We start from the raw sequence: 27122 nt of genomic DNA on the forward strand, positions 1-27122 counted from the left end.
TCTCTCAGAGGTAAGGCAGTGGCTTAGGAAATCTGGAGGGTTAACCTTTAGTAATGATGTCCCCCAAGAAATGCCATGCCCTGTTCTAGCTGAGCTAAGAACAGCTCAGGGCTACACAGAGAAACCCATTTCTCAACATCAAAAACAAGAACAAAAACAAAAAACAAAGCCAGGCAGTGGTGGCGCACGCCTTTAATCCCAGCACTCAGGAGGCAGAGGCAGGCGGATCTCTGTGAGTTCTAGACCAGCCTGGTCTACAGAGCTAGTTCCAGGACAGGCTCCAAAGCCACAGAGAAACACTGTCTCGAAAAACAAAAACAAACAAAAAAAAACAAGCAACAATAAAGAAACCAAGATAACTGGAGGCCTTGCATAGCAGGGCAGCCCCGCAGAGCACTTGCCCCCCGGTGCTCTGGAGGGAGCCAGGAATGAAAGTGGCAGAGACAGAGATTGGCAAAGTCACCTTCAACTGTCTGGAAGTCGTCTCTTCTGCTATTTATCTCCCCAGAAAAAGGATTTGCCTACTTCCACATGACTAGCTTCAAATTTTGCACTCATGCATCTGTCTAGATGTCCATCTGTACCTTATCTGTGACCAGCTTAGGCTCCGATTCCATACTTCTACAGTAAGTTCTCTCCCAGGAGTCTAGAAAAACTCCTATTGTTGAAAAAGTACAGATTTAGGAGTAAGGATTGATTTAGTGCTCTGAGCAGGTCTCTGCACATGTGTGTGCTGTCTATACGTGCTTAGGTTTTTATAGTTTCCTTGGTACCAAACTGGCTTAGAAGTTAAGTGCTAACATAAATTAAAATTGTTGTACTAACCCAAATTCCTTCTAGTTCAGAGTGGAACTGGAATTACAGTTGGTTTCAGATCGATTCATTTTCAGGCATATGAGTGTTTTGCCCGCATGCATGTATGTGCATAACGTGTGTTCAGTGCTCATGGAGGTGAGAGGAAGGCGTCAGATCTTCTGGAAGTAACAGACAGTTTTAGGTCACTGTGTGGATGCTGGGAACTGAACCGGGGTCCTCTGCAGGAGCAGCACGTGTTCGTAACTGCTGAGCCATCTCTCCAGCTTGTGTAGGTGTAATTCTAGAGGTTGTAAAAAAGGTCAGCTCCCACAGTCTTAGTGTGGCAGCTATGGGAAAAGGTAGTAGGGAGTCAGGAGAGGAGTGTTTGTCCTGGGTGGGTGGAGGCGGTGTGGAGTGGCCTGATGGCCCTGAGGCTTTGTTCTCTTTCTCTGGCTGGCTCCACCCTGAGTCACTACCTAGCCCAGTGGTCTGTGCTGTAGCATCAGGGCGGAGCCCAAGGTTTTGTCTGCAGGTCCCACGTAGAAATTGGTTAAAGGCTCTGACACAGGGGCTGGAGAGAAGGCTCAGCGGTTGGGAACACTATTAGTTGCTCTTCCAAAGGATTTGAGTTCAGTTCCCAGAGCCTACATCACTCTGCTTACACCTGTCTGTAAGTCCAGTTCCAAGGGATCCGGTGCCTCTGGCCTCCGAGGACGCATGCACACACCTACATGGAGACACACATGTACATCAGTAAAACGAGTAAAAATACATTTTTTTAAAATAAAAGTTCTAACGTCACAGACAATTCGGACTGAGGAATCCGGCATCAAATGCTGACTGTCACTCCCTATCTGAGAGAAATCGCCAGTATGTTAATCAGTTCCATAAACTTGTTTGGCTGGTACAAGGTTAAGGCTTGTGAGGATGCTTATGTTACAATAGAATTGTTGAAGCAGTTTCCTAAGAGCACAGAGCTTAGTAATGCCTACCACAGAACCAGCGGGCAATCGATACAAAGGAGGAAGAGTGTAGATGGGAGAGATTTGAGTCACTAAGTCTGTTCTAGTCCTGAGAAGGCGCAGTAGCGCAAGGCGGACACCAGGGGGCGCAAGGACACAAGCTTTCCAGATACCGCGAGAGTTCCCCCCGCGCTCCGCGACCTCGCCGGATCTGTTTCGGAGCGTGGGGCGCGAAGAGGTTTCCCTTTGTGTTCGGGGGCCCGGCCAGCGGCGTGAGAATCGCTTCCGGGTTGCGCTACCGGAAGCAGGAAGTCGTTGGCCCACCCTCCTCGCCCGGAGACTGGTGTCCCCGAGGCGGGAGGAGCCCGAGAGGGCGCGGGCCCGCATGTGAGTGACTGGGGCCCGAGGCCGGGAGGGGGGGAGGCCGGCCACCCTCCGCGGGCGCCACAGCCTCGCGCCGCCCCTCCTCGCCGCTGCCGCCACCTTTCCCCTCCGTTCCCGTCCCCCGGCGAGAGCCTCCCCGCGTTCTGCTGACTGACACCATCCGCCGGCCATCCCTGGGGGTCGATTCCCTTCAGACATCTTTCGGAGGCTCTATCGAGGAGAGGGAAACGGGGTCTCCGACCCTGCTTGAACTCGGTTCGCAGGCGTCGCGGCCGGGTCCGAGAGCCCTCACCCCCGCTTGCCACCCTCGCCACGGATCCATTAGCATCACGAGAGCCCGGCCCCTACCCCTTGTCAGACATCTTTCCCTAATGGTTAAGGAGGAGATACTTTTATTTACAAAAGCGTGGACTTAATGTGATGAACCTGGCGCCTTAGCTTTCAGAAAGGGACGTGTCTTGGTGTACTGACCAGAGTAAAAGAACTGTTGTGTGCAGTCGCCTGCCAGTGCGAGAAAATCACTTGCCTGGTGTTTCGTCGCATTTTAAGACTTAAGGTTGCAGGCCACATGACGTGAGTATGGTGCTAGAAACAGAAAGGGACACGTTTGCTCTTCACAGTGTCAAGGTTTATCGAAGAGCAGACTCACAGGCTGGGTTCCACTGGCTGCAGTTCTGCCAAGAGTTCGAGGTTTCCCTTGACAGCTGGCCATTGCCCCATAGGTTTATCCCAGTCTTCCCTGGGGGATAGTAACTCTCACTGACACTACACAGCCACAGTAGTTCCGCCTCTCTATGGGTTATTGAATGACTACATAGCGGGTAAGGAGGCCACGCCGGGCAGAAGAGAATGTTACAGGTGTAAAGAGATAAGTGTTCAGAGGTGTGAGGGTCTCAGAGCTGAGGGAGGCCCTGAGCTAGACCTTGTCATTGGGGTGAGCTTCGGGAAAGAAGTGGAGGACGATCCAGGACAGAGAGGTGGCCACATCACCAGGGGGTGGGAGTGACGGGACCTGGCTGGGCTTGAGCTCTGCGACTGTTCTCTGTCAGCCCTTCCGGAACACGGAACACGCTGTAGGCAAAGTCAGTGGGGGCTGCTGCCATTACAGTTCCTTTTCACGGGTGCAAGTTTGGGTGCTGGTTCTTTGCCTCCGTCTCGCCGATCTGACAAGTTCTTGGGAGTGGTTTTCCTGAGTGAATTCAGTACATTTAGTGTTCATAGGGTCCCAATTTGTTCTGATAGGTTAGTTGGTTGGTTTTGTTTTTTCCTCCCTGAGTGGCCTGGAACTCACTCTAACCTCTGCCCACCTCTACCTCCCAAGTGCAGGGATTAAAGGCCTGTGCCACCACATCTGGCCACTTTGAGTTTAGGTGAGAAAGTCTGTGTTGTTTACTGTTGGAAGTAAGCGATCTGTCAGTCTGTGCCTTGCGGAAGGTGCCGTATGTGCAGGGAAGTGTATAGTCTTCCTGCCTCTGTGTTTGCACTTAAAACGGAGCCAAATGCTGGTTAGGAAGTGGAGTCACTTAGGGCAAGGCACAGCCTGAAAGCTGCTGTGCACACAGCATAGAGTAACAGAGCAGGGCACACTGATCACACCTCACCCTTGATGCTCTAAAGCCTGCATAGCCCTGGTGTTGGCTACCCTCTTAGTGAGCACGCACTGGGTAGACAGCTACTGCGCACTTAGGATCTGACCCTCACATTGCTTCCAGGTGGAGCTTTTCACAGACGTATCACTCTGATTAGGTCAACTTGAAGTTATTTCAATTTCTCTCTTAACATGCAGGGATGCCAGGCAGTGGTGGCACATGCCTTTAATCCCAGCACTCAGGAGGCAGAGGCAGGTGGATCTCTGTGAGTTAGAGGTCAGCCTGGTCTGCAGAGCGAGTTCCAGGACAAGTTCTAAAGCTATAGAGAAGCCCTATCTTGAAAAGCAAAAACAAACAAATGCAGGGAATGGGGTAATGCGCTGGACTAGTATGCACGCGTCTCTGTTCAGTTCTCAGTACTGAAAGGAAGCAAAACAGATTAATGCTTAAGTCAGGCTTTTAATCCTGGGGTTTGGGAGATGGAGGCAGGAACATTGGAAATTCAGGGCCAGCCTGGACTACATCAAACCATATCTTAATAAACAAAAAACCCACCCCTGAGGCCCCCAAGTACACTTATATTGTATAGAGTACACACGTGTGTGTTTGTGTGGAAAAGGCCACCTTTGCTGCCTTGCAGTTTTGGCTGAGTACTCATAGCTTGTATACCAGAAAGAACCAAACACAGGCCCTCTGAAATAACGGTAATCATTCATAATCACTGAATTCTCGGCAGTCTGCATTTCCTCCATTTATCCATTCATCTGCTTTGGAACTGCCTTTACTGCCTTGAAGCCTTTTTTGTGACCCAGTTTGAGTCCGTGTCCTCATCTCTGCAACACACAACACACTGGCTTCAAGCCGGCTGCTCACTAAGCCCTGGCCAGGCTGATGCGTGTCAGGAGGTGAAATGAACAAAGCACTAGTTACAATTTGGAAACCGTGCATAACGGGTCCTTTCTATGAGTTTGTCCCTTTTTTGGGTTCCATAACTGAAGTGAATTTCTGTTTCTAGTCTTTTTTTGGTGCTATTTTCTCCATTTAAAAAATATTTTTAAAAGTTATTGTTATTATGTGCATTGCTGCCTGACCTGCACGTATGTCTATGTGAGTGTGCTGGATCCTCTGAAACTGGAGTTACCACCATGTGGGTGCTAGGAATTAAACCCAGGTTCTTTGGAAGAGCTGCCAGTGCTCTTACCTGCTGAGCCATCTCTCTAGCCCCAAGTTGTTATTTTTTAATTCCTATGTATGATTCTCAGTGTATGTGCACCACATGTGTGCAGGAGGCCAGAAGAGGGTGCCAGGTCCTGTGAGATGGCTGTGTGTGTGTTAGTCATAGGTGTCATGTGGGTATCGAGAACCAAACCCAGGTCCTCTGAAATAGCATAAGTGTGCTTGACCCCTAAGTCATCTCAGCAGCCTTTATCTGCCCTGAAGAACCCAGTATGTTTGGGAGGGAGATGGAGGAGGAAGTGACAGAGTGGTATGAGGTTTAAATGATGAACTCCAGGTTGAGGGCTTGGTGTGTTAATTATTTGGGCAAAGCCCTGGAAGATAGGCTTTTTAGGAAGAGAAATTAAATGTGCAAAGGCAGATAACTGTGAAGCAGAAAAAGACGAGAAAAGGTTAATGGAAAATGAGATGGGTCAAGTAGACTGTGACCAGATCAACAAGGACTGTGGGAAATCATTAAGACTTCATTTTATACAATTATTATTTAATATTTATTTACTTAGGTATTGTAACAAATATTTCACATGCCATTGAATAATCCTCAGTTGGAGTAGCTATAATTACCACTCCTTTTTAACAAAAACAAAAAAACAGGATCTCATGTAGCCCAGGCTAACCTCAAACTTGCTTTGTAGCTGAACTTCTAATTGTCCTGACTCTAATTCCTGAGTGCTAGAATTATAGATGTATACCCCATCTCGGATTCATTATCTCTGTTTTGTAAATTAAACATTGTAAGCTTTAAGGAGGTTGTCAGTAAGCAGAAGAAGCTAAGTGGATCCAGCTTTTCCTGCTCTAGCTCCTGTGTCCTTAGCAACCATGCAGTGCCCCAGAAGAGCAGCTTACGCCAGACACACTGGTTTCAGAAAATAACCCGTGAACAAGAGCAAGGCTGGGCTGAAGAAGAAGGCTGGGATCTAGAGACCACTGTATCTCTGTGATGGTCACACAAGAACTGTTCTGTTGTTACCTGTTGTTAACTATTCACCTCTGTTTTTTTAAATTTTTTATTTTTTTATTTTTTTGGTTTTTCAAGACAGGGTTTCTCTGTAGCTTTGGAGCCTGTCCTGGAACTAGCTCTTGTAGACCAGGTTGGCCTCAAACTCACAGAGATCTGCTTGCCTCTGCCTCCTGAGTGCTGGAATTAAAGGTGTGCGCCACCACTGCCCTGGCACTATTCACTTCTTTCCAGATAAAATCTCCATTTTCTAACCCTGGTTGGCCTGGAGCTCACTGAGATGAGCTGACCTCAGACTTGCAGAGACCTTTTGTCTCTGCTACCCAAGTGTTGGGAGTATGGACATCACCTGAATCAGAAGGAGTCAGTGTGACTTCATTGGCATGAATGAGGCAGAGGGAAAGTTTCAGTTTAAATCAAGAAGAGGAAGAAGGAAAGGGCCTGAGAGATGGCTCAGCAGGTCAAATTCTGATGACCCGAGCTCGATCTCTGGGACCATCTGTAAGGGCAGACCTGACCTCCGTGTGTGTGTGTGTGTGTGTGTGTGTGTGTGTGTGTGTGTGTACACAAAATAAGCATTTAAGAAGGAAGTGTGATGGGAGAGTGAGTGACAGGAAAACAGGTTCAGTACTGACACCGTCCATGGTGCTCAGTTTGGGTCAATCCGTGGTTGGCTCTCGGGCTCTAAAGAGAGTTGTGGACTGAAAGAGTTTGGGAATCGACAATAGCTGTAGTTGACGCCACGGAGGGAAGGAGAAGGTCGAGGACAACTGGCGAATGTTAGCCTCCACTATGAGAAGGAGACAGTTATGCCGAGGTTGAGAGGACTGGGAAGAAAATGGGTAGTAATGGCGGGTGCTTAGCAGAGGTCAGATAGAGCAGGCGCTGAAAAACGCCCTTTGGACTTGGCACCAGGAAAACCGTTGGTGACTAGTGAGAGCCAAATCAGTCAAATGAGAGCGCAGGAATATGATTCAGCAGGTTAGTGAAGGAATGGAGGCCTGAGGAAGAAGACAGTAAGTGAGGCCATCCCCTCGTGGATTTGGCTCTGGAGGGAGGGGACAGATTCTTCTAGTAATAGAAACAGGAAAAAGCAAGACTTGGAGTAGGTAGAAATCAGTTTAAAGATGTGCATGTGTGTGTGTAAGGGGAAGAGATCCAACTACATACCGAACATTAGGTAACGTTAGAGATTTAGTTGTTTTTAGCGAAGGTGGTAATGAAGCATGCTTATTGTTACCTAGGAAATTCTTACTATGGGATGATGAAATGTCTAGAGGTAATATAATTATGTGTCATAGTTAATTCAAATGATTCTGATAAAAACAGGAGGGTGTGTACCAATGTTGACAACAGATAGGTCTTAAGTGAACCTGTGTGTTTATTGGTCTTTCTGTTTTTCAGATGTTCGAAATCCTTCACAATGAAAAGTTTGGGTGAAAATATAGAAATGAGAGTGTATCCATGGGATGGCTGTTTTCTCTCAAGTTAGGAAGGGCTAGAGCTGCCAAGAGTGCGGAAGCGTTTGAAAAACAAACACAGAACCTCAAGTCTTGCCAGACAGAGATGCCTGGAAAGACGGCCATCAGATCACACGGTAGAATGCAAAAAAATGTGTTTCTTGATTGTAATCTCTTTGTGCTTTACTCCCACCCGGTTTTGGTTTTTTTGAGACAAGGTCTCTGTAGCCCTGGCTGTCTTGGAACTCTGTGTAAACTAGGCTATCCTTGAACTCACTGAATTTATAGGAATGCATCACCATGCCTGGCATGTTAAACTCCTGAGTATATTCAACATATAGAAAGCTGTATATGTTTAAATTATGCAGCCTGGTGTGGCTGCAGACACTGAAACTGCCACACAGCCCTTGCCTGTCCATCATCCCAGAAGGTTTCCTCTTGCAAGATCTACTTTAGCATTTAAAAAAAAGAAACCTTTTATTTTCAAAGGTTTGTTTAGTTTACTGTGTGAGTGCAGATACACACATGGAGCACATGTGGAGGTCAGAGGTCGACTTTTGGGGAGTCAGTTTTCTTCTTCCTCTTTGAGGCAGCCACTGTGCTAAGCAGGCTAACCCTTGCTACCCATCTGTCCACAGGAGTACCTACCACTGTATCTGGCATTTTTTTCCTGTGGGTTCCAGACATTGAACTTGGGTCTTTAGGTTTGCATAGCAAGCACTCATGTCTTCAGAGTCATCTCCCCAACCCCATTATTTTGTTTTTGTCTGTGTCTTGAGGATTGAACCCAGGGCCTTTTGTGTGCTAGGCAGGTGCTCAATCACTGGGCTGTATTCAAAGTGTAGTTTTAGTATGGAATATAGTATTAGCCCTAGGCACTGTGCTCTATGGTAGATCTCTGTAATTTATTTTTCATTTATGACTAAACCCTTACTGCATTTATTTATTTTGTGTGTACAGTATGTGTGTATGAGTGCACACCTGCCATGGAGCGTTATGTGGAGGTCAGAGGACAACCTGCAGGACTTGGCACTCTCTTTCACCATGAGGGTCCTGGAGCTCAAACTTGGGTTATCAGGGGTGGCAGCAAGCCACTTTGCCAACTGGGCCATCTTGGTAGCCTCCTAAAACTTTCTAATCTTTGACTCATTTTTCTTGAGTTTACCTAGCCCCTACAACTGCCACTTCAGGGCTTGTTTGTATTTAACTAGTTTATATTAGTTTGCAATGGCACTATATTGTTGGTGTTCTTGAGACTTCCCTTTCAGAGACTAACTAACTTCCCATTGTATTTATATCCACGTTCTGTAAACTAGTGGAATTCAACTCCACTAACCTATGAGTGAACTCTGGGTTGCTTCTGTCTGGGCTATTGTAAAGAGTGTTGCAGTGAGCTTGAGGGAGCAGGTAGCTCCTCAAAACCCATGCTTCATTTCCTTTGAATATATAGCTACCCATAGGATTGCTGGAGGCTAACAATCTGTTGTTCGTTTCCAACATGCCCATGTTATTTTCTGCTTTCGTGCTTACCAACGGTGAAAATTAAATTATTACTGTTTAAATCACATAAATCATTTTAATGTTTTGTCAGTTATTTCCCCTTAAATATGTTTAGTTTTTCTTGTTCTTGTTTGTGTTTTTATTTGTTTATTTATTTATTTTGAGGCAAGATCTCTCTGTGTAGTTTTAATGTAGCACAAATAATAAAAACCTAGAGATAGATGTTGGGGTTCAAGCTGAAAATCAAAAAAGGAAAGCAGCCAACCACTAGAGAGCTCTTACCTCTACAAAATCTTCACACTGAAAGAAAGTTCCTGTCTCATCCCACCCTATATTCCTCTCTAGTGCTGGTGTATACCACCATTGCCTGGCCTGAATGGCTAACTAGTGTGGCTGCTGGCATTAAAGGTGGTGTGTCACCACTGCCTGGCCTGTGTGACTAACTAGTGTGGCTGCTGGGATTAAAGGTGTGTGTCACCACTGCCTGGCCTGTATGACTAACTAGTGTGGCTAGCTCTGCACTCTGATCTTCAGGCAAGCTTTATTTGTTAAAACACAAATAAAATATCACTGTACTGACTGTCCTAGAATTCACTCTATAGTCCAGTCTGGCCTTGAACTCACAGAGATCCACCTGTTTCTTCCCCCCAAGTGCTGGGATTAAAATCATACACCATCACACCAGGCTCTTGGTAGTTTTTAATTGCAATCTGTTAGATGCATTGTTCTCTCCGTAGAATCTGTCTTCAGTCACGAGAACCTTGGGATGGCACTGAATGGAATGTATTCATGAAGAGTGCACAGCACACCCCACAGCCATCTAGGGAGCCAAACGGAGAGAGAATTTCTCTGAGTATTGTTCTTACTGTCCTCAGCTGGAATGTGTGCTTTACAGCTAAAGCATCATTGGATCAGCATCGTATCTTAGAGTCGCTGGTCAGCCACAGCTGTTCATGTCAGTGTTTAGGACACGTCACTTGTCAGGCTAGTGCAAAAGTGACAATATTTATTCTGCTCTCTTAGCCATTTTTCTGCCTTCTTCAAACTTGTTTGACTTTGATTATAAAGTTTACTTAGTGTGAGATGCCTGTGTCCTTCACCTCACATGATTTGTGTAGGCATTTAGCTCATCAAAGCATCATAAAAATGGTAAGTACAAAACATTTTAGGAGTGAGACTAAATTCATATGACTTTATTTTATACACACACACACACCTTATGCATGTAGTCCCCGTAGAGGTCAGAAGTGGGTATTAGATTCCCTAGAATTAGAGTTACAGGTGGTTGTGAGCCATGATGTGGATGCTGGGAACCAAACCCAGGTTCTGTGCAAGAGCAGCAAGTGTTCTTAATTGGTGAGCCCTTTCTTTATCCCCTGTTTTTCTTTCTTTCTTTCTTTCTTTCTTTCTTTCTTTCTTTCTTTCTTTCTTTCTTTCTTTCTTTTTTGCTTTTGTTTTTGTTTTTGTTTTTGTTTCAAGACAGGATTTCTCTGTAGCTAGGGAGTCTGTCCTAGAACTAGCTCTTGTAGACCAGGCTGGACTCGAACTCACAGAGATCCACCTGCCTCTGCCTCCCGAGTGCTGGATTAAAGGCTTGCGCCACCACCGCCCAACTTGTTTGGTTTTTGAATCAGGGTCTTACATAACCCAAGATGGTCCTGAACTCGATTTATAGCTGAGAATGGCCTGGAACCCATAGTGCCACCATGTTCAGTTCTTCTGTCAACTCTTTGCTGACAAGTTTTTCCCAGCAGTCCTGTGAGCCATGCTCCTATGCTATGCTATTTCCACAGGGACTGAGGCCCAGGTGGAGTTGTGGGGAATATCTCATCAGAACTGCCCTGCTTCTGTTCCTGAGGTCCCTCTCCACTGCGAACCAGCACCCTGGCTCGCCCCTGGCAGGACTCTCTTGAAAACCAGGCTCAGTTCTTTTTTCTTTGAGAAGGACCATTCTTCATTGTGAAGGACTGTCTGGGTCCTGTGTGATGCTGGCCCTTACCCACTAGATGCCAATAGGACTCTTCTACTTTTGATCTAATTTTGACAGTAAATATAGGGGAAACCCCTTCGGACATCACCAAATGTCCCCCAAGAACAGAATCACTTGATTGAGAGCTGCTGTCCTAAAGTAACCTTCTTTAAAGGGAGTGTTCCTTTGTTACTTTCGTTGGTCTTGCAGTGCTGGGGATTGAACTGAGGCTCTTCTGCTGAGCTAGCTGGCCTCGGACTGTGCCTTTAATCAGCGGGGAAGACTGGAAAGCCTTGTGTCGAGTCCCACTCCCAGAGCTTGTCACTCTCAGCCAATAGTCTCCCATATCTGTGGCTTTAGTACCTGCAGTGCGTACATTTTCAGTGTGCCCTCCTGAGTAGCATGCTGAACTCTCACACTGACCTGCCTGGGGCAGTCATCACTTGTTCAGTGTGCCTGCGCCTGCCACCTGCTTGTTAGTAACAGAACAGTGTCTTGTCCCAAGGGTAACCCCTGATGTCCATGTCCTTCACCTCATGTGACTTGTGTAGGCGTTTAGCCCATCCCAGCATCATTAGAAGGGTAAGTACAAGACATTTTAAGAGTGAGACTAAAGTCATGTGACCTTATTAGAGTATATTATCTATTTCATTAGTAGTTATTGTTGCTATTTCACTGCTGAATTTGTAAATTGAACTTACTTATAAATGCACACGAAAACGTGGTGTGTCTTAACAGTTCAGTACAATGTGGTTTCAGGCTTGTGCTGGGTGTCTTGGAACATCTCCCCCATCGCCAACAGAGGACGACTGTATGTCAAGGGTGGGGGGACAGAGGCCTTGGTTTCCTAACCCCCTGGTGACCCTCCTGTGCCCTTGCAGGGTTAAACCACTGTTAAAGAGTCAAGCTCATTCTTCCGAACTTCCCTCCGAGGCAAAGCTCCTTTCTGCCAGGCTGGACCCTCTTTCTGGAGGTAAATGGACTGTCTGTCTTCAGGCCTCAGCTGATTACTCCTGCTCGTGCTCAGTGTTCAGCGGTGACTTTGTGTTTCATGTGTCTAAATGGGCAGGATTGCTGTTAGCTAATTAATGTTATACCACTGATATTCTCCCTGATAATTCTTAGAGTCTCCAGTTTAAACAGGAAACTGCTGTTTCTGCAATCACTAGTCACAAAAGAATCACATGGTATTATCATTTTATTCCCTTTGAATGTGTTCTGGGGGTTGAACCCAGAGCCCTGTCCTTGCCACCGCTGTCCTGAATCCCAGGCCTTGTGTTTTCTGTGGCAGTTACTGGAGTGCTGTGGTGTACCTTAGCTGTCTTTCCTTCACAGCCCTCGTTGCTTTTGTGCCTAGTGATGCTCTATAAGAGTAGCGATAGGGGGCTGGAGAGATGGCTCAGAGCTCCTCTTCCAGAGGTCCTGAGTGTAATTCCTAGCAAGTACATGGTGGCTCACAACCATCTGGAATGACATTTGGTGCCCTCTTCTGACATGCAGGCAGAACATTATATACATAATTAATGAAATAAATTTTTTTTTTAAAAAAGGAGTAGCAGTAGGATTTTTATGATTACAGAATCATTACAGAGATCACCTTATTAATCTTTGGAAATGTCCCTAATTTTGTTTGGGGGAAGGTTGGGGGTTTATGTGTTCCAGGCTGGCCTTGAACTTGCTTTGTAGCCAGAATGACCTTGAACTTCTGATCCTCCTGCCTTCCAAGTGCAGTTTCTTACAGTTCTGGAACCCAGGGCTTTGTACATAGTGAGCAGACTTTGCCAACTGAGCTACATCCTCAGCTCCCAACCCCACCCACTTGTGCTAAGATCACAAGGTTTGTGCCACCAGTACTTGGATTGAAATACTGCATTTTCGTTTGTTTGGTTTGATGCCCTCTAGTCCCTCCTGCTTGCTCATCGAGAGTAGCTTTGTGGAAGGAATGAGGTCCAGACGAAGTGCGGGTGCAGCTGGCTTCAGATGCATCTTTTCACCCAGAAATTAAAGCATTGAACTGGGTGACTTGTAATGATTGTTCTAGTCTGCACACACTAACAAGTAGTTTATAGTTGGGAACACATGCAATAAGAGAATCTCCATTGGAGGGCTGGGCATAGTGGTAGATGCCTTTAAAATGCCTTTATCTTTAAAATATTTTATTTTTTAGTGTGCATGGGTGTTTTGCCTGCCTGTGTATCTGTCTTATTGCAGTATCCTTAGAGGCCAAACGGGGCATCAGATCCCCTGGGACTGGAGCTCTTGATAGTCGTGGGCCCCTGTAGATACTATGAATCAAACCCAGGTCCTCTGGAGAAGCCAGTGCTTTTAACCACCAAACCATCACTCCAGCCCTAATGTGTGCTTTTTTTGTTTGTTTGTTTGTTTTTTGTTTGTTTGTTTTTTCGAGACAGGGTTTCTCTGCGGCTTTGGAGCCTGTCCTGGCACTAGCTCTTGTAGACCAGGCTGGTCTCGAACTCACAGAGATCCGCCTGCCTCTGCCTCCCGAGTGCTGGGATTAAAGGCGTGCGCCACCACTGCCCAGCTTTTATTTTATTTTATTTCTTTGGAATGTGTGCTTTTGATCCCAGGCCAGAGACAGGAGGATATCTGTGAGTTCCTGGCTGAGCCGAGGGTGAACTCCTGGTCCCTCTGTTTCCACCATACAGATGTGTGTAACCATGCCCATGTTTACTCAGTGCTAAGGATTGACCCTAGGCCCATGAACACTAGGCAAGCACTGACAACTGAGCCACCTCCCCAGACCGTAGACTTCTAGAAGAATCCTTTTATAATTTGTTTTGCTGACCCTCAGCTAGTTTATTGTTCTCTTTGTCCACACGTATATGCACGTCTTTATTAGATGCACCAGACATTGACCTCTGGTAAGGATATGCACTGTCTGTGGCCTGCCCTCATAGACCTCAGAGGCCAGTGTCTGGGCAATAGGAAAGAAAATGCAGTGTAAAATAATAAATGCCACAGCAGAGCTAAGTTCAGATCCATAAACTTACACTAGACCTTTATTAAGATATAAGTTATATGTCACAGAGTTCACCCACGCAAAAAGCATGGTTTATGCTCACAATTTGTATAGCCGTCATTGGCATTCAAGATGAGGACATTTTGTCACTCTGGAGAGAGGGCCTCCAGCTACTGCCGTTATCCTTGGATCTCTCCACTCTTTTCTCCAAGCAAGCATCAGTCCACTTTTTATTTGTAGACTCGCCTGCTCTCGGGTGGTCTCTGTGGTTGTCTTCCACTTGTCACAGTGTTTTCAAGGCGGGGCCACATAGCTTGTATTAGTACGCCATCACTTTTTATTGTCCTGTGATAGTCTGTAAGTGGCTGTATCACACTTCTTCCTGACTTCATTGCTTCATTGAATTGCTTCTGGTTTAGGACTGTTGTGAATAATGCCACTGCTAACATTTGTCTTCCAGTATTTGTGTGGACGTATGTTTTGAGTTCTCTTGGGTACATACCTGTGAGTAGAATTGTTATATGACATGTTAACTCATTGTCTAACTTTGTAAACTGACAACTGTTTTTCCACAGTGCCTGTACTATTTTACATCTCCATTAGTAGCTTCTGTTGTTGTTTTTTTTTTCTAGTTCTTGTTTCACACACTTTATTCCCCAAATGATTTTTAACTTCAAAACTTACTGACATGGTACATGTGTATTCCTTTAAAAACAAACAAACAGTAAAACAGGGTTTCTCTATGTAGCCCAGGCTGGTCTGTATTTGATGTTGTAGCTAAGCCCAGATTGACCTTGAAATCTTAATCTTTCTGTCTCAGCATTCTAGGTACTAAGATTAAAAGCCCTCAAAAGGCTGAGGCAGGAGGATCTGTAGTAGAGTGCTTACCTAGCATACGTGAGGCCCTGGGTTCAGTCTCCAGCATTACATAACACACACACACACACACGTCTTCAGCCAGTGGTAGTGGACCAATGGGATATCCATTGTAAGAGAATGAAGTTGGATCTTCCTTTATATCACATAAAAATAAAATTTAAGGTGGTTCAGAAAACTAAATATATAAGCTAAAATTATAAAACTTCTAGAGCCAGGCAATGGTGGTGCACGCCTTTAATCCCAGCACTTAGGAGGCAGAGGCAGGCAAATTTTTTTGAGTTTGAGGCTAGCCTGGTCTACAGAGTGAGTTCCAGGACAGCCAAGGCTACACAGCAAAACCCAGTCTCAAAAACAAAATAATAATAATGAAATTAAAAAAAAAAAAGCTCTTAGAAGAAAACCTCTGTGTGGCTGGAGAGATGACTCAGTGGTTAAGAGCACTGACTTCTCTTCCAGAGGGCCTAGGTTATATACCCAGTACCCACATAGTGACTTACCACTATCTGTAGCTCCTATACCAGGGGATCTGGTGCCATCCTCTGGTCTCTGAGTGTACCATGCACACATAGGGCATGCAGCCATGCACCCATATACATAAAATAACCTTTAAAAATTTTAAAAGGAAAAAAAACTCCGTGAGATCGACCTAGGCACTGGTTTCTCCCGTGTGATGCAGAAGCACAAGTAGCAAAGGGAGGATCTGGACCTCTGCAGAGTGTAGAAGCTGTGGTGCAAAAAAGCCATCAAGAGAATGAAATTGGGGGGCGGGGCTCTTACAGATCCAGAGTGTGCAGTGCTAAACTTCTGCTCTCCACAGTCACCTGCGCGTGCACCTGTGTGCGTGCACACATATGTGTACACACATACACATTTATAAACTTTAAAAAAAAAGAAGAAAGGTACAAAAAGGAAGTCAAATAGAACCTGCTTTGGTGGTGCACACCAAAGGATTAGAATTCAAGGAAGGCCTTTGCTACACATCAAGTTTGAGGCCAGGCTGGGCTTTATGAGACTTTTCTTTTAATAACTAAATAATTTTTTTAAGAGGCAGAAAGAAGCCAGGCGGTGGTGGCACACACCTTTAATCACAGCACTCAGGGAGGCAGAGGCAGGCGGATCTCTGTGAGTTTGAGGCCAGCCTGGTCTACAGAGCTCCAGGACAGCCAGAGATACACAGAGAAACCCTGTCTCGAAAAACAAAACAAAATAAAAAAAAAAAAAACAAGCAAAAATCTTTAAAAAGGCAGAAAGAAAGAAAGTGAAATGGGACTGAGCCTTTGGTTCAGCCCTAGTACTGCCAACAGGAAGAAGGCAAGCTTCGATGTCGGAAGGGAATGTTTGCAATGTCTGGTAAGGGCCTGCTGTCCAGGACAGAGCACACTGAAAATTCCTTCAGACTAATAATGAGACAGCCCTTCCTGTAGAAGAGGACTCTCAGTGGCCTAGGAGCACCCAAGAAGATGCTCAGCATCACCAACCTTCAGAGAAATACAGATCAAAACGGCCGTGAGCCACCACCTCCCATCCCCTGGGGTGGCTGCGTTCTAAAGTCAGGAGCAGAGCTCCGTGAAAACTCTGTGGACCCCTGCCTGCTAGTGGTGTGAGCACAACAGCCCACAAGAGGAGCAGGTTGGATCTACCTTGTAGGCTCTCTAGGAGATTCTGATGTGCAGGCTGTGTTCAGAGCAGTGGACCAAGTGTTTAGGCAGAAAGGAGGCCAATCAGAAGATGCCCGAGGGAGGCAGGAGGCACAGAGGGAAAAAGGAGTGCACTCGTGTGTCCTGAGCAGTGACATGTCAGGCCTCTGCTTTGTGGAGCTGCTCGGCTGCTTGACAGGCGCAGCATCTTCTTACTGAAGATTCCACATGCTCCATGCCAGGAGTTGTCAGGGTTAGAAGCACTTTGAGACTGAAGTGGGCAACCAAGAGGATCCTCTCCTTTTAAGGGGGGGAAATCCTAAGCACGGTTCCTCCTATATGAAAAAAATGTTGAATGTATTTAATTTAAAAATTTGGGGGTTCCATATTTGCTGGAGAGATAGCTCAGCAGTTAAAAGCACCTGACTGCTTTTCCAGAGGACCTGGGTTCAATTCCCAGCACCCACATCACAGTTCTAGGGGACCTGACACCCATGGCAAAACCAATGCACATAATATTTAAAAAAAAAATTTTTTTTTTTTGAGGTCTAACTGTGTAGCCCTGATTGGCCTGGAACTCTATAGATCAGGCTGGCTTGGAACTCACACAGATTCACTTGCTGCTGCCTCCCGAGTGCTGGGATTAAAGATGTACCTTACCGTGCACAGCCTGGTTAAATGACATTTTATGAGTCATGCATAAACTAGATGCAGTGACCTGTCTGGGACTGTAATCTCAGCATTGGAGAAACTAAGTCAAGAAAATCACTCAAGCCTGAGAATTCTAATACCCTGAGCAACATAACAAGATACGGTCTCAAAACAGAGAACAAAACGATAGTTTGAAAAGTGTTGTACAGGGGCTGGAGAGATGGCTCAGAGGTTAAGAGCACTGGCTGCTCTTCCAGAGGTCCTGTCTTCAGTTCCCGGCAACCACATGGTGGCTACAACCATTGGTATTAGGATTTCATGCCATCTTCTGGCCTGCAGGTGTACATGCAGAGCACATAAAAATATATAAATAAAATTTAAAAAGTAGAATAAATTAAAAAAAAAGTGTAGTTCATACAACAGTTGGACATTGTCTTTCCATGCTCATTGTGTTTGGTCTGCTGTAGTTTGGGAGTAAAAAACACAAAATTTGTTGCTTCAGGGTCAAGAAACATTGTTGGGCAGGAAGCATTTTTAAAGAAACTGTCATTTGCTGGGCGGTGGTGGTGCATGCCTTTAATCCCGGATCTCTGTGAGTTCGAGGACAGCCAAGACTGTCATATAGAGGAACCCTGTCTTAGAAAAAAACAAAAAGAAAGAAAAAAAACCTGTCATTTGCCAGGTGGTGGTGGCTCACACCTTTAATCCCAGCATTATGGAGGCCAGCATGGTCTACAGAGTGAGTTTCAGGACAGCCAGGGCTACATAGAGAAACCCTATCTCAAAAAAAAAAAAAAAAAGGAAGAAGAAGAAAGAAGCTCGTTGTCCTTTTGTTCTCTCCAGGGATTTCGTTTTGGAAGACATGGATCTCGCTGCTAATGAAATCAGCATCTATGATAAGCTTTCAGAGACCGTTGATCTGGTGAGACAGACAGGCCATCAGTGTGGAATGTCAGAAAAGGCGATCGAAAAATTTATCAGACGGCTGCTGGAGAAGAATGAACCTCAAAGGGGACCACCCCAGTACCCTCTCCTCTTAGCCATATGTAAGGTAAAGTGTTGCTTGTAGAGCCTATCTCAGGGGCTTCAGCTTCCCTTCCTGTTACTGCTGACTGATCCAGTACTGAACTTTCTCTGTAGCTTTAGAACCTGTCCTGACTGGCCTTGAACTCACAGAGATCCACCTGCCTCTGCCCCTATCCCCCAGTGCTGGGATTAAAGTCGTGCACCACCACCGCCCAGCTCTGAACTAAGTTTTCCTTGCATAAACCAGCCATTATCCTTGCTGTCTGTTGCTAGGAAATGTGACTTGTGTGACGTGAAGTGAAAGCTGTGTGTGTAGTGGGCATAGCCCCTGGTTGTGGGGTGGAAGCTTGGAGAGCCTTGCAGGCCTCACAGCTCTCGAGCTTTGACCGCCTTTGGAGTGCAAGCAAATGGCTCGGTTATGAGAGTGGATCAGTTCTAGGTATACTGCAAATAGCAGAAGAGGCTTGCTTTTCTCCTCAGTATTATGCATGGAACTTCCTTGTTGGGGCAATTCTTAATGCCACTCTTGTCTTTCCTTCTAGGTCCTCCTAACTCTGGGATTAATCTTGTTCACTGCCTACTTTATAATTCAACCTTTTAGCTCATTAGCACCCGAGCCAGTGCTTTCGGGAGCTCACACCTGGCGTTCACTCATCCATCACATTCGGCTGATGTCCTTGCCCATCGCCAAGAAGTATCTGTCAGAGACTGAGGGCGTTCCTCTGCAAGAAGAAGAGGAAGACAAACCCTTCCCAGGTAGAAGGCTGCACTTAGAGATGGGTGTTCTTTTTGTTTAATTTGTTGTGTTTAAGATAGAATCTCATGTTGCTGGACCTGTCCTAGAACTTGATTTGAGCCTCAGGCTGGCCTTAGTCCCACCAGTGCTGAGATCCACTTTTCTTGATGATACTTAATAGAAAATGATTTATTGGTATCTAATAAGAGACATCTTCCTAATATCGTCCTCATTCTATCCTTGCTAAGACTGTGACTATTTTGCAGACAGGAAATCTAAGGCGCAGAGAAGTTAAACTTGCCCGAGAAACATGTCTGGTGGAGCCAGATTCAAATTCTCTAATGTTAGGGATGGAGTCTGCAGAAGGGCTGCCCTCTCTCTAGGGCCTCTCCCCTGGGGTTTCTGCGTGTGGTGGCTAGCTCTAACCAGGCCCTCGCCCTGCTTTGTCCTACTGGGCTGTCCCTCTCACCTTGCCCTTTACCACTACCACAGTAAGTCACGGTATTAATGCAGCTCCAGAGGATGGCAGTTTTCCCCACAACCAGATCAAGAGACACTTTAACAATCATGGAGCCACAGGGACTCGGTTAGAAAACAGTGTCGTAAGGGATCACGTCAAACCTACATTTTGAGAAAGCATAGAAGGAAGGCTGTTGCTCAGGGTATTTGGGATCTGAGTCTTATCTTCTCTTTCTCCTTTTCCACGCTGAAGATTAAACCCAGGCCTTTGGACAGTTAAGACTAGAACTATACTCCCAATCCCCCTTTAGAGTTTGAAAAAAAATTTATTAGTATCATGTGCATCATGTATATGTGTGTGTGAGTACAGACACATGTGCATCACGTATATATGTATGTGAATACAGGCACATGTGCGTCATGTATGTGTGTGTGAGTACAGGCACATGTGCGTCATGTATGTGTGTGTGTGTGAGTACAGGCACATGTACGTCACGTATATGTGTGAGTACAGGCACATGTACGTCATGTATATGTGTGAGTACAGACACATGTGCGTCACGTATATGTGTATGTGAATACAAGCACATGTGCGTCATGTGTGTGTGTGTGAGTACAGGCACATGTGCGTCGTGTGTGTGTGTGTGTGTGTGTGTGTGTGTGTGTGTGTGTGTACAATGAGCAGTCACGATCGTGGAGGACAGCTTCAGGAGTTGGTTAGCCTATTAACGGAGTTCTGAGGACTGAACTTGAGGTGTCAGGTTTGCCTGACAAGCACTTGTACCCACTGATCCATCTTGCCAACCTGCTCAAACCCTGGTTGCTTTCTGTTTGTTTTGTTTGTTTGTTTGGTTGGTTGGTTGGTTGCGTGTTTTTGTGGTATCACTCCCGTTTGTCCACATTTTCTTTATAACTTTCCTCTGAAGCCTTAGGATCCAGGGTCTTAGAAAATGTTTCAGGAAAAAGACTCTCCCTGACTTTTATAAAATCATAGTGTCATTCCTTTAAGCCTGACTTTGACAGCCATGAAAGTCGCCTTTGAAAGCTATCTGTGTTCATTTGAGGAAGTTATGAAAAGGTTTTCCAAATTATATCAAAACCAGAGGAAGGGAACATTGTATGATAAGAATGCTGCGCCAGACGGTGTTGGCGCACGCCTTTAATCCCAGCACTCGGGAGGCAGAGGCAGAGGCAGGCAGATCTCTTTGAGTTCGAGGCCAGCCTGGTCTACAAGAGCTAGTTCAGGACAGGCTAAAGAACTACAGCAAAACCCTGTCTCGGGGGGAAAAAAAAAAAAAAAAAAGTTCTTCAACATATTTGTGGGGTTAAACTCTGCCCCAACTTTTTTTGTTCTTAAACTGACAGGAAATATCATATTTATTTATTGCCATACNGAACATTGTATGATAAGAATGCTGCGCCAGACGGTGTTGGCGCACGCCTTTAATCCCAGCACTCGGGAGGCAGAGGCAGAGGCAGGCAGATCTCTGTGAGTTCGAGGACAGCCTGGTCTACAAGAGCTAGTTCCAGGCAGGCTAAAGAACTACAGCAAAACCCTGTCTCGGGGGGAAAAAAAGAAAAAAAAAAAAAAAAAAAAAAAAAAAAACGACAAAACTCTGCACCGTGATTTTTTGTTCTTAAACTGACAGGAAATATCATATTTATTTATTGCCATACAGTTGAACAGCAGTTTCTAGTACCACAGTTAGCAATTCTATTGGAAATGTGTGCACTTACCCTAATTGGCATTTTCTCTCAGATTTCTGACATAGACTCTGGATGCCACTGAAAATATTTGCATTAAAGATACTCATGGCTGCCTGCCCAAGATGGGACCAGCATCGCTCCATCATAAATGGGGAGGGCTCAAGAGACCCCGCCCACCCTGAGGAGCACTTAAGTGTTGCTGGTTCAGCGGGGTAGCCACTGGTGTCCATGCTCTAGCAGGAACACCCCCATATACGCTCGTACAGACAACCTGAACTAAGCCCAGTGGACAGTTTTCAGTCGGAACTTACATTTGCACTGGGAAGGCCTGGGCTGGCCCTCATGTGGGAAGCTGTCTCTACTTACTGCATTCTGACCCTTCTAAGGAAGGAGGACGTGGATGCAGTGTCATCGAGGAGTTAGGTAAATGACGGGCCCGTCATTGCTTCAGAACTAAGGAATAAGTAAGGGTCTGTGGTGCTGGAGGCCTTGTTGGTGCTCAGTGAGTTCTGCTGAGCTGCCCAGCCCTGCCTGCCTCTCTTACTTGCAAATAAGCTCCCCTGTGGTGAGAGCTCTGACCAGCACCTGCACACTGCGCTTGGTCTTTGTGTTCATTTCTCAGCCTTCACAGGCTCCCTTAAGTGTTTGTGGCACCTCAGAATGCGGGACGTGCTAAGATGGGGACTGGCTAGCTTGCCTAAAGCTGGAGAGAAACAGCCGGACTCATGCGGACAGGGCTCTATTGGAATAGCTCCAGTGCTGTGCTCCTCAAAGTGAGTGGCGAAAGGTTGCCCTGTCCATTCCCACTTTGTGTGAAAATGGCTCTGGGCATGCTGCCTTCGACATAGGGCACCTTGAAAAGGTCACCTTCTGTGCAACAGGAGCTTTCAGAGTCTGATGAAATAGTGAGCACAGGCCATGGGAATGAGGGCCCTTTGTCACCAGCTTGGCAGATTCTTCTGAGCACATCCCTAGAATAGGAGGTCGGGCATGGGTGTAGTGAGGAAGCGGTGGCGGGGCTGCATCCCACCACTGGCTAGCTTTACCGAAATAATTACATGGAAACTGTATTCTTTTAAACACTGCTTGGCCCATTAGTTTCAGCCTCTTATTGGCTAGCTCTTACATATTGATCTAACCCATTTCTAATATTCTGTGTAGCACCACAAGCTGGCTTACCAGGAAAGATCTTAACCTGCGTCTGTCTGAAGTGGGAGAATCATGGCGACTGCCTGACTTGGCTTCTTTCTCCCAGCATTCTGTTCTGTTTACTCCGCCTACCTAATTTTCTGTCCTATTAGGCCAAGCAGTTTTCTTTATTAGTTAACCAATGAAAGCAAAAGATAAGATACAAGACCCACCTCCATCACATGGGGAGCCATGATGAGTGCGTCATGGGCTGTTTTTGTCGTCATTCTTCTGAGGTTTGTGTCGATCTCCTCGTCCAATGTTCTTCCCCAGGGGAAGGTTCTGAAAAGTCAGCGCCACCCCCTACTCCATGTATGTCCTGTGCTGTTCTCAGCTGAGCCCTGAGTGCCTTAGGCCCCACCCGCAGAGCAAGAGCTTTGTGCTTTTGTTTTCTGCGCTGCCCTTTACCCAGAAAGGGGTTTAGTCCTGCTTTCTGCCCGGGTAATAATGTGTGCGAAAGGCCTTCCCTACTGAGAGTTCTAGGCTGTGCCCAGTTTTCTTTGTCAACAACTAGGCCTCCACAGTAGGTCAGTCCACCCACTCTTCTGCAGAGGTGCCTGGCTGTGAGAAAGGGTGGGAGGGTTCCTGCACACGCACTTCAAGGCTGTGTTTGGTCTGGTACACTGAATTTGACATTTTAAACAGTGGAATGATCCAGACCCCGGGGAGAACTTGAAATACAGGTCATGAGCTTTATTGAGCTCATTTTTAGTGTTTTAAAGAAAACAACGACAACAACAACAAAAGCCAAGTAGGAGAACTCGCGATGAAAACATCCTGAGGGTGGGCACATGTAATTTTTATCTTGAGGTTGGTATTCTGCAGAAGCAGGTGGGTTGGGGTCTGACTGTGCCTGAGAGTTGGCTCCAAGGTGTTCCTGTCTCAGTGACCCTTGGCCTGGTTTCTGAGCTAGCTAGTTGTTAGAGGAGGGTATCTGGAGTAACAGTCCTGGGAACTAGGGGAAGATGGGAGTGGCTGAGTGCCCACCTTCCCTGTGTGCTGCAGGTGAAGTGGGTGAGGACAGCGGCTGAAAGAGTCAGAGAGTGGCATTTTAGGTTCTGAGCCAGGGCAGCTTGGTGCCCTCTCTGCTGCTGCTGCATTTTCCCACTGTTAATGTCAAACAAAACCTTTGTGGAGAGGCAGAGGGCCAACCGAGTCTGGCCACATCTCTGTGCTGTTGGGATGCTGTGGGGTGACGTGCCTGCACCTCCATGCCCCCTCACCTCCATAATCTATGGCTGACCATTCCTCCTCAGTGATCTCAGGGCTGTGTAGGAAGCAAAGGTAGCTCTCCCTCATGCCATGTGGGTAGGCTGTGTTATCCAGTTCTTACGGTCCTTTTCCCTCATTTTCCCCTCGCTTTGCTGGCCACCAGGCTGGTATCTGCCCTGCTCCTGTCAGGGGCTGCTTAGGGCTGTCTTAGGAGAGACCCAGTCTTAGTTGATAATCCTGGCTTAAGTGTTCCTGATCTTCATGGGAGATACCTAATGAGCCTAAAGACCATAAAGAGACATAAGAGTTTGTTTTTAAGAAAAATACTCTGGCCTGGCAAACCAGCTCAGAGAGGTCAGGATGCTTGCCTTGCCATCCTGTCAATCATATAAAGGTGGAGAAAGAGAACTGACTCCACTCTGACCTCTGACCTCTGTATACATTCTGTAGCAAGCATGCCCACACACATAAACAATAATAAAATACTTAAAATATTTTATACATGAGCCTAGCCAAAAGACTGAGAAGCAAATTTTCTTTTTTCTTTCTTTTTTTTTTTCAGTATTTATTACATTTTTGCTTTTGAGGCAGATACAAACAAACCATTCTCTTTCACCACACACACACAAACAGCCATTCTTGTGATTTTTTAAAGTGCTTTTCCCCTCTACCATTTCTCTGTGAATCTTTATCTTTAGTGGACCTGAAATTTCCTGTGTTAAATAGGCTGGCCTTGAACTCAGGTCTACCTGCCTCTGCCTCCTATGTGCTGGAATTAAAGGTGTGGAACACCACTACCCCACTCCCTTCATGATATTCTTACCTTAACCTTCTAAGTGCTAGAATTACCAAAAGTGTACCACTACGCTTGGCCTAAAAACCACTTTTGTTTACATAGATATATACATATGTATGATCCTTCTTAGATCATGTGTACATAAAAATCTTTATGTATATAATACTGTTACCTAGACATACTATTGATTTCTAATGCTACCAAAATAAAGTATGGCAGCCTGGATGGCTCAAAACAAGAGAAATTACCCTGTAGAAATTTTGGGAGCAAGGATCTGAAATGGAACATTGATAGGACTGTGCTCCATCCAACCTCTTGGCACTGCTTCCAGCTGCTTGGAGCAGTGGCTTTGACTTTCCTTGCTTGTGGCTCCATTCACTGCCTCATCTTCACACGTTGTCTTCCCTCTGTGGTTTCCTGTGTCCTCTCTTCCTGTAAGGGCATCATTCGGATTAGATGCAAGGCCCATTCTCTATCAGTATGACCCATCATAACTGTGTCTGCAAAGATAGAGTTTCCAAATCCAGAAAGGACAGGAATGAGAGATTGATATTCATCCCACTGCGTACTTTTGAAGGATTTTGTGTCTTACGCCTTTCTTTAATTTGGCTAGTGTCCACGTTTTGTTTATCACTGCAATGTGAGGTGTTTATATGCATACACCTTTATGTCTTGTACTGTTGTACTGTATAATCCTGGAGCCAGTCATAACTATAATTCCAGCTCTTGGGAGGCTGAGGCGGAGGTATCACAGTTTAAGGCATGGCCAATCTGAGCTATATGGTCGGATATTCTTTTTCTTTAAGCATCATCTGTTTGTTTGTTTATTTGTGTGAGTGTTGTTACAGCAATGCACATGGGAAGGTCAGAGAACAACTTTCTGGAACCATTTCTCTCCTACCATTGTACTCTAGTTAGCAAGCTTGTGCCAAAAACACACCCCAAGCCATCTCACCTGCCTAGTAAGACATTTGACATTGTCTTTACAAACCAAGGGGTAGGGGTGTGGAGAGATGGCTCAGTGGTTAAGAGCACTAACTATTCTTCCAGAGAACCCAGGTTCAGTTCCCAATGTCCACATGGCAGCTCTCTGTCTGTAACTCCAGTTCCAGGGGACCTGACATCCATGGCAAAACACCAGTGCACCCTAAAGAAGAAAAGACCAGGCATGGTGACACATGTCTTCAATCCATGAACTTAAGAAGCAGATTTCTGTGAGATTCGGGCCAGCCAGAGCTACATAGTACAACCCTGTCTCTAAAAGTGGGAGGGAGGGTGTTGTTAATACCTTTAATCTCGGTACTCTGGAGGCAGAGGCAGGTGGATCTCTGAGTTCGCAACCAGCCTGGTCTACATAATAAGCTCCAGGACAGCCAGGGCTACATAGAGGGATCCTATCTCAAAACAAAACAGAAAACAAGTGCTGGAGAAATGGCTCAGTGGTTAAGAGCACTGGCTGTTCTTTCAGAGGATCCAGGTTCAATTGCCAGCATTGTGATCGATCCTTGGAGTGGAAGCAGCAATTGGTGGCAGCATATCCCTTCCGAGTTGAGGTGGAGCATTCTCTTATAAGCAAAGGCAATTCACTGTCCCCCAAAAACAGCCAGGGAAGTCTCTATCCCTTCTGCCTTAGAGTCAGCCCTCATCTCACTCTTCCTTCCCAAAGTCGGCCTGGCCTCCACACAGGTGTGCATAGAACAGCAGAGTGTGTGCACGCATCCTAGTGTGGGAGCACTATGTACTGCCTGCTCCGGGATGGAGATGTTCAGACATTCCAGGGCCAGGTCAGAGACAGGAGAATGGTGTAGCTAAATGTTTGTAACTGTTATGCTCTGCTGAGTGGTTTGATTGAGGACATGCATGTATGTGTTAAAAAGATTTTGTTTCCACAGTATAGAAAATCATACAGAAAAAAAGTGCCTCTCCTTCCCCGCCCTCCAGACCTGCTCACAGGGGTCTCCAGAGGAAGACTGGTCCTTCCCTGTCTGTGTTTGTTCCTGGCTCAGCAGCTGTCCTTCTGAACCTGTCTGCCCTCTGTCTCTTCCCCTCTCAGACTTTGACCTCTGGTCATCAAGTGACTGTGAGCAGAATGAGTCAGAACCCATCCCTGCCAACTGCACTGGCTGTGCCCAGGTATTCCCCCTCAAAGTAACGCTCCTAGAGGACACTCCGAAGACTTTTGAGAGACACCGTCCTCTGGTGATCAAGGTAGGCAAGAAGCCAGGTTTTCCTATGAACAGCCTGCCCACAAAAGGCCGGATCAAGCCCTGCGAAGCTGTGGTAACTCACTGTGGCCTTCTTTGTCTTTCTGTGTCACCAAGGCAGGGAAGCCTCTGTTGTCTTCAAAGATTCAGCATTTCTCATGCCAGTACCCTGAAGCCACAGAGGGCTTCACTGAGGGGTTTCTCACCAAGTGGTGGCGCTGCTTTCCTGAGAGGTGGTTCCCATTTCCTTACCCATGGTGAGTCTGGAGGGTGCTTAGCTTGCATGTGAGGAAGGGGCAGGGCAGGTGTCAGAGCTGTGAGAGCCAGCACCATAAATGATCAGTTCACAGCACACCTTCAAGTCAAGGACAGAAGCCTTTGTCAGCCTGCCGTGCACTGCAAGGAGGAAGAAGGGAGCAGGGTCCCTAAGGAAGGTGCTGCCATGCAGCTCATGTATCCAGTACTTTCTCCTGTGATAAACACTGTGACCAAATACCGTGTTTATCTGGGCCCGTGTTTCCAGAGCAATGAGAGGCCATCACCTGGACCCAGCAGACAGTCTTTTTTTTGTTCTTGTTTTTTGGGATTTTTTTGTTTGGTTTGGTTTGGTTTTGGTTTTGGTTTTCAAGACAGGGTTTCTCATTGTAGCCTGGAAATAGGCTACAGTGTAGTTCTGTAGACCAGAGATCCACCTGACTCCGCCCCTGAGTGCTGGGATTAAAGGCATGTGCACCACCACTGCCTGGACAGACAGTCTTTTTTTTTTTTTTTTTTTTTTTTTTTTTTTTTTTTTT

General features: G+C 46.1%; 1 protein-coding gene across 7 annotated transcripts in view; it reads left to right on the plus strand.

The window, feature by feature from the left end:
- Window positions 1-1986: 1986 nt before the first annotated feature.
- Window positions 1987-27122, plus strand: part of CUNH6orf89 (chromosome unknown C6orf89 homolog) — a 33983-nt gene continuing 8847 nt past the window's right edge. The window contains exons 1-7 of one of the 7 annotated variants that reach the window (XM_050140453.1): window positions 2126-2144; window positions 7329-7521; window positions 11735-11826; window positions 17844-18051; window positions 18569-18782; window positions 26178-26332; window positions 26446-26585. In XM_050140453.1, the coding sequence (XP_049996410.1) occupies window positions 17863-18051; window positions 18569-18782; window positions 26178-26332; window positions 26446-26585 (698 nt within the window). In that variant the 5' untranslated portion in view covers window positions 2126-2144; window positions 7329-7521; window positions 11735-11826; window positions 17844-17862. Of the gene's footprint in view, window positions 2145-6855; window positions 6941-7328; window positions 7522-11670; window positions 11827-17843; window positions 18052-18568; window positions 18783-26177; window positions 26333-26445; window positions 26586-27122 lie in introns of those variants that run through there. The other 6 variants (XM_050140435.1, XM_050140431.1, XM_050140471.1 and 3 more) reach the window with 6 other exon arrangements.

Source organism: Alexandromys fortis, unplaced genomic scaffold, assembly GCF_014885135.2.
Source record: "Alexandromys fortis isolate MF-2015 unplaced genomic scaffold, M_Fortis_MF-2015_v1.1 scaffold_9, whole genome shotgun sequence".
In the NCBI taxonomy this organism is placed as follows: domain Eukaryota; kingdom Metazoa; phylum Chordata; class Mammalia; order Rodentia; family Cricetidae; genus Alexandromys; species Alexandromys fortis.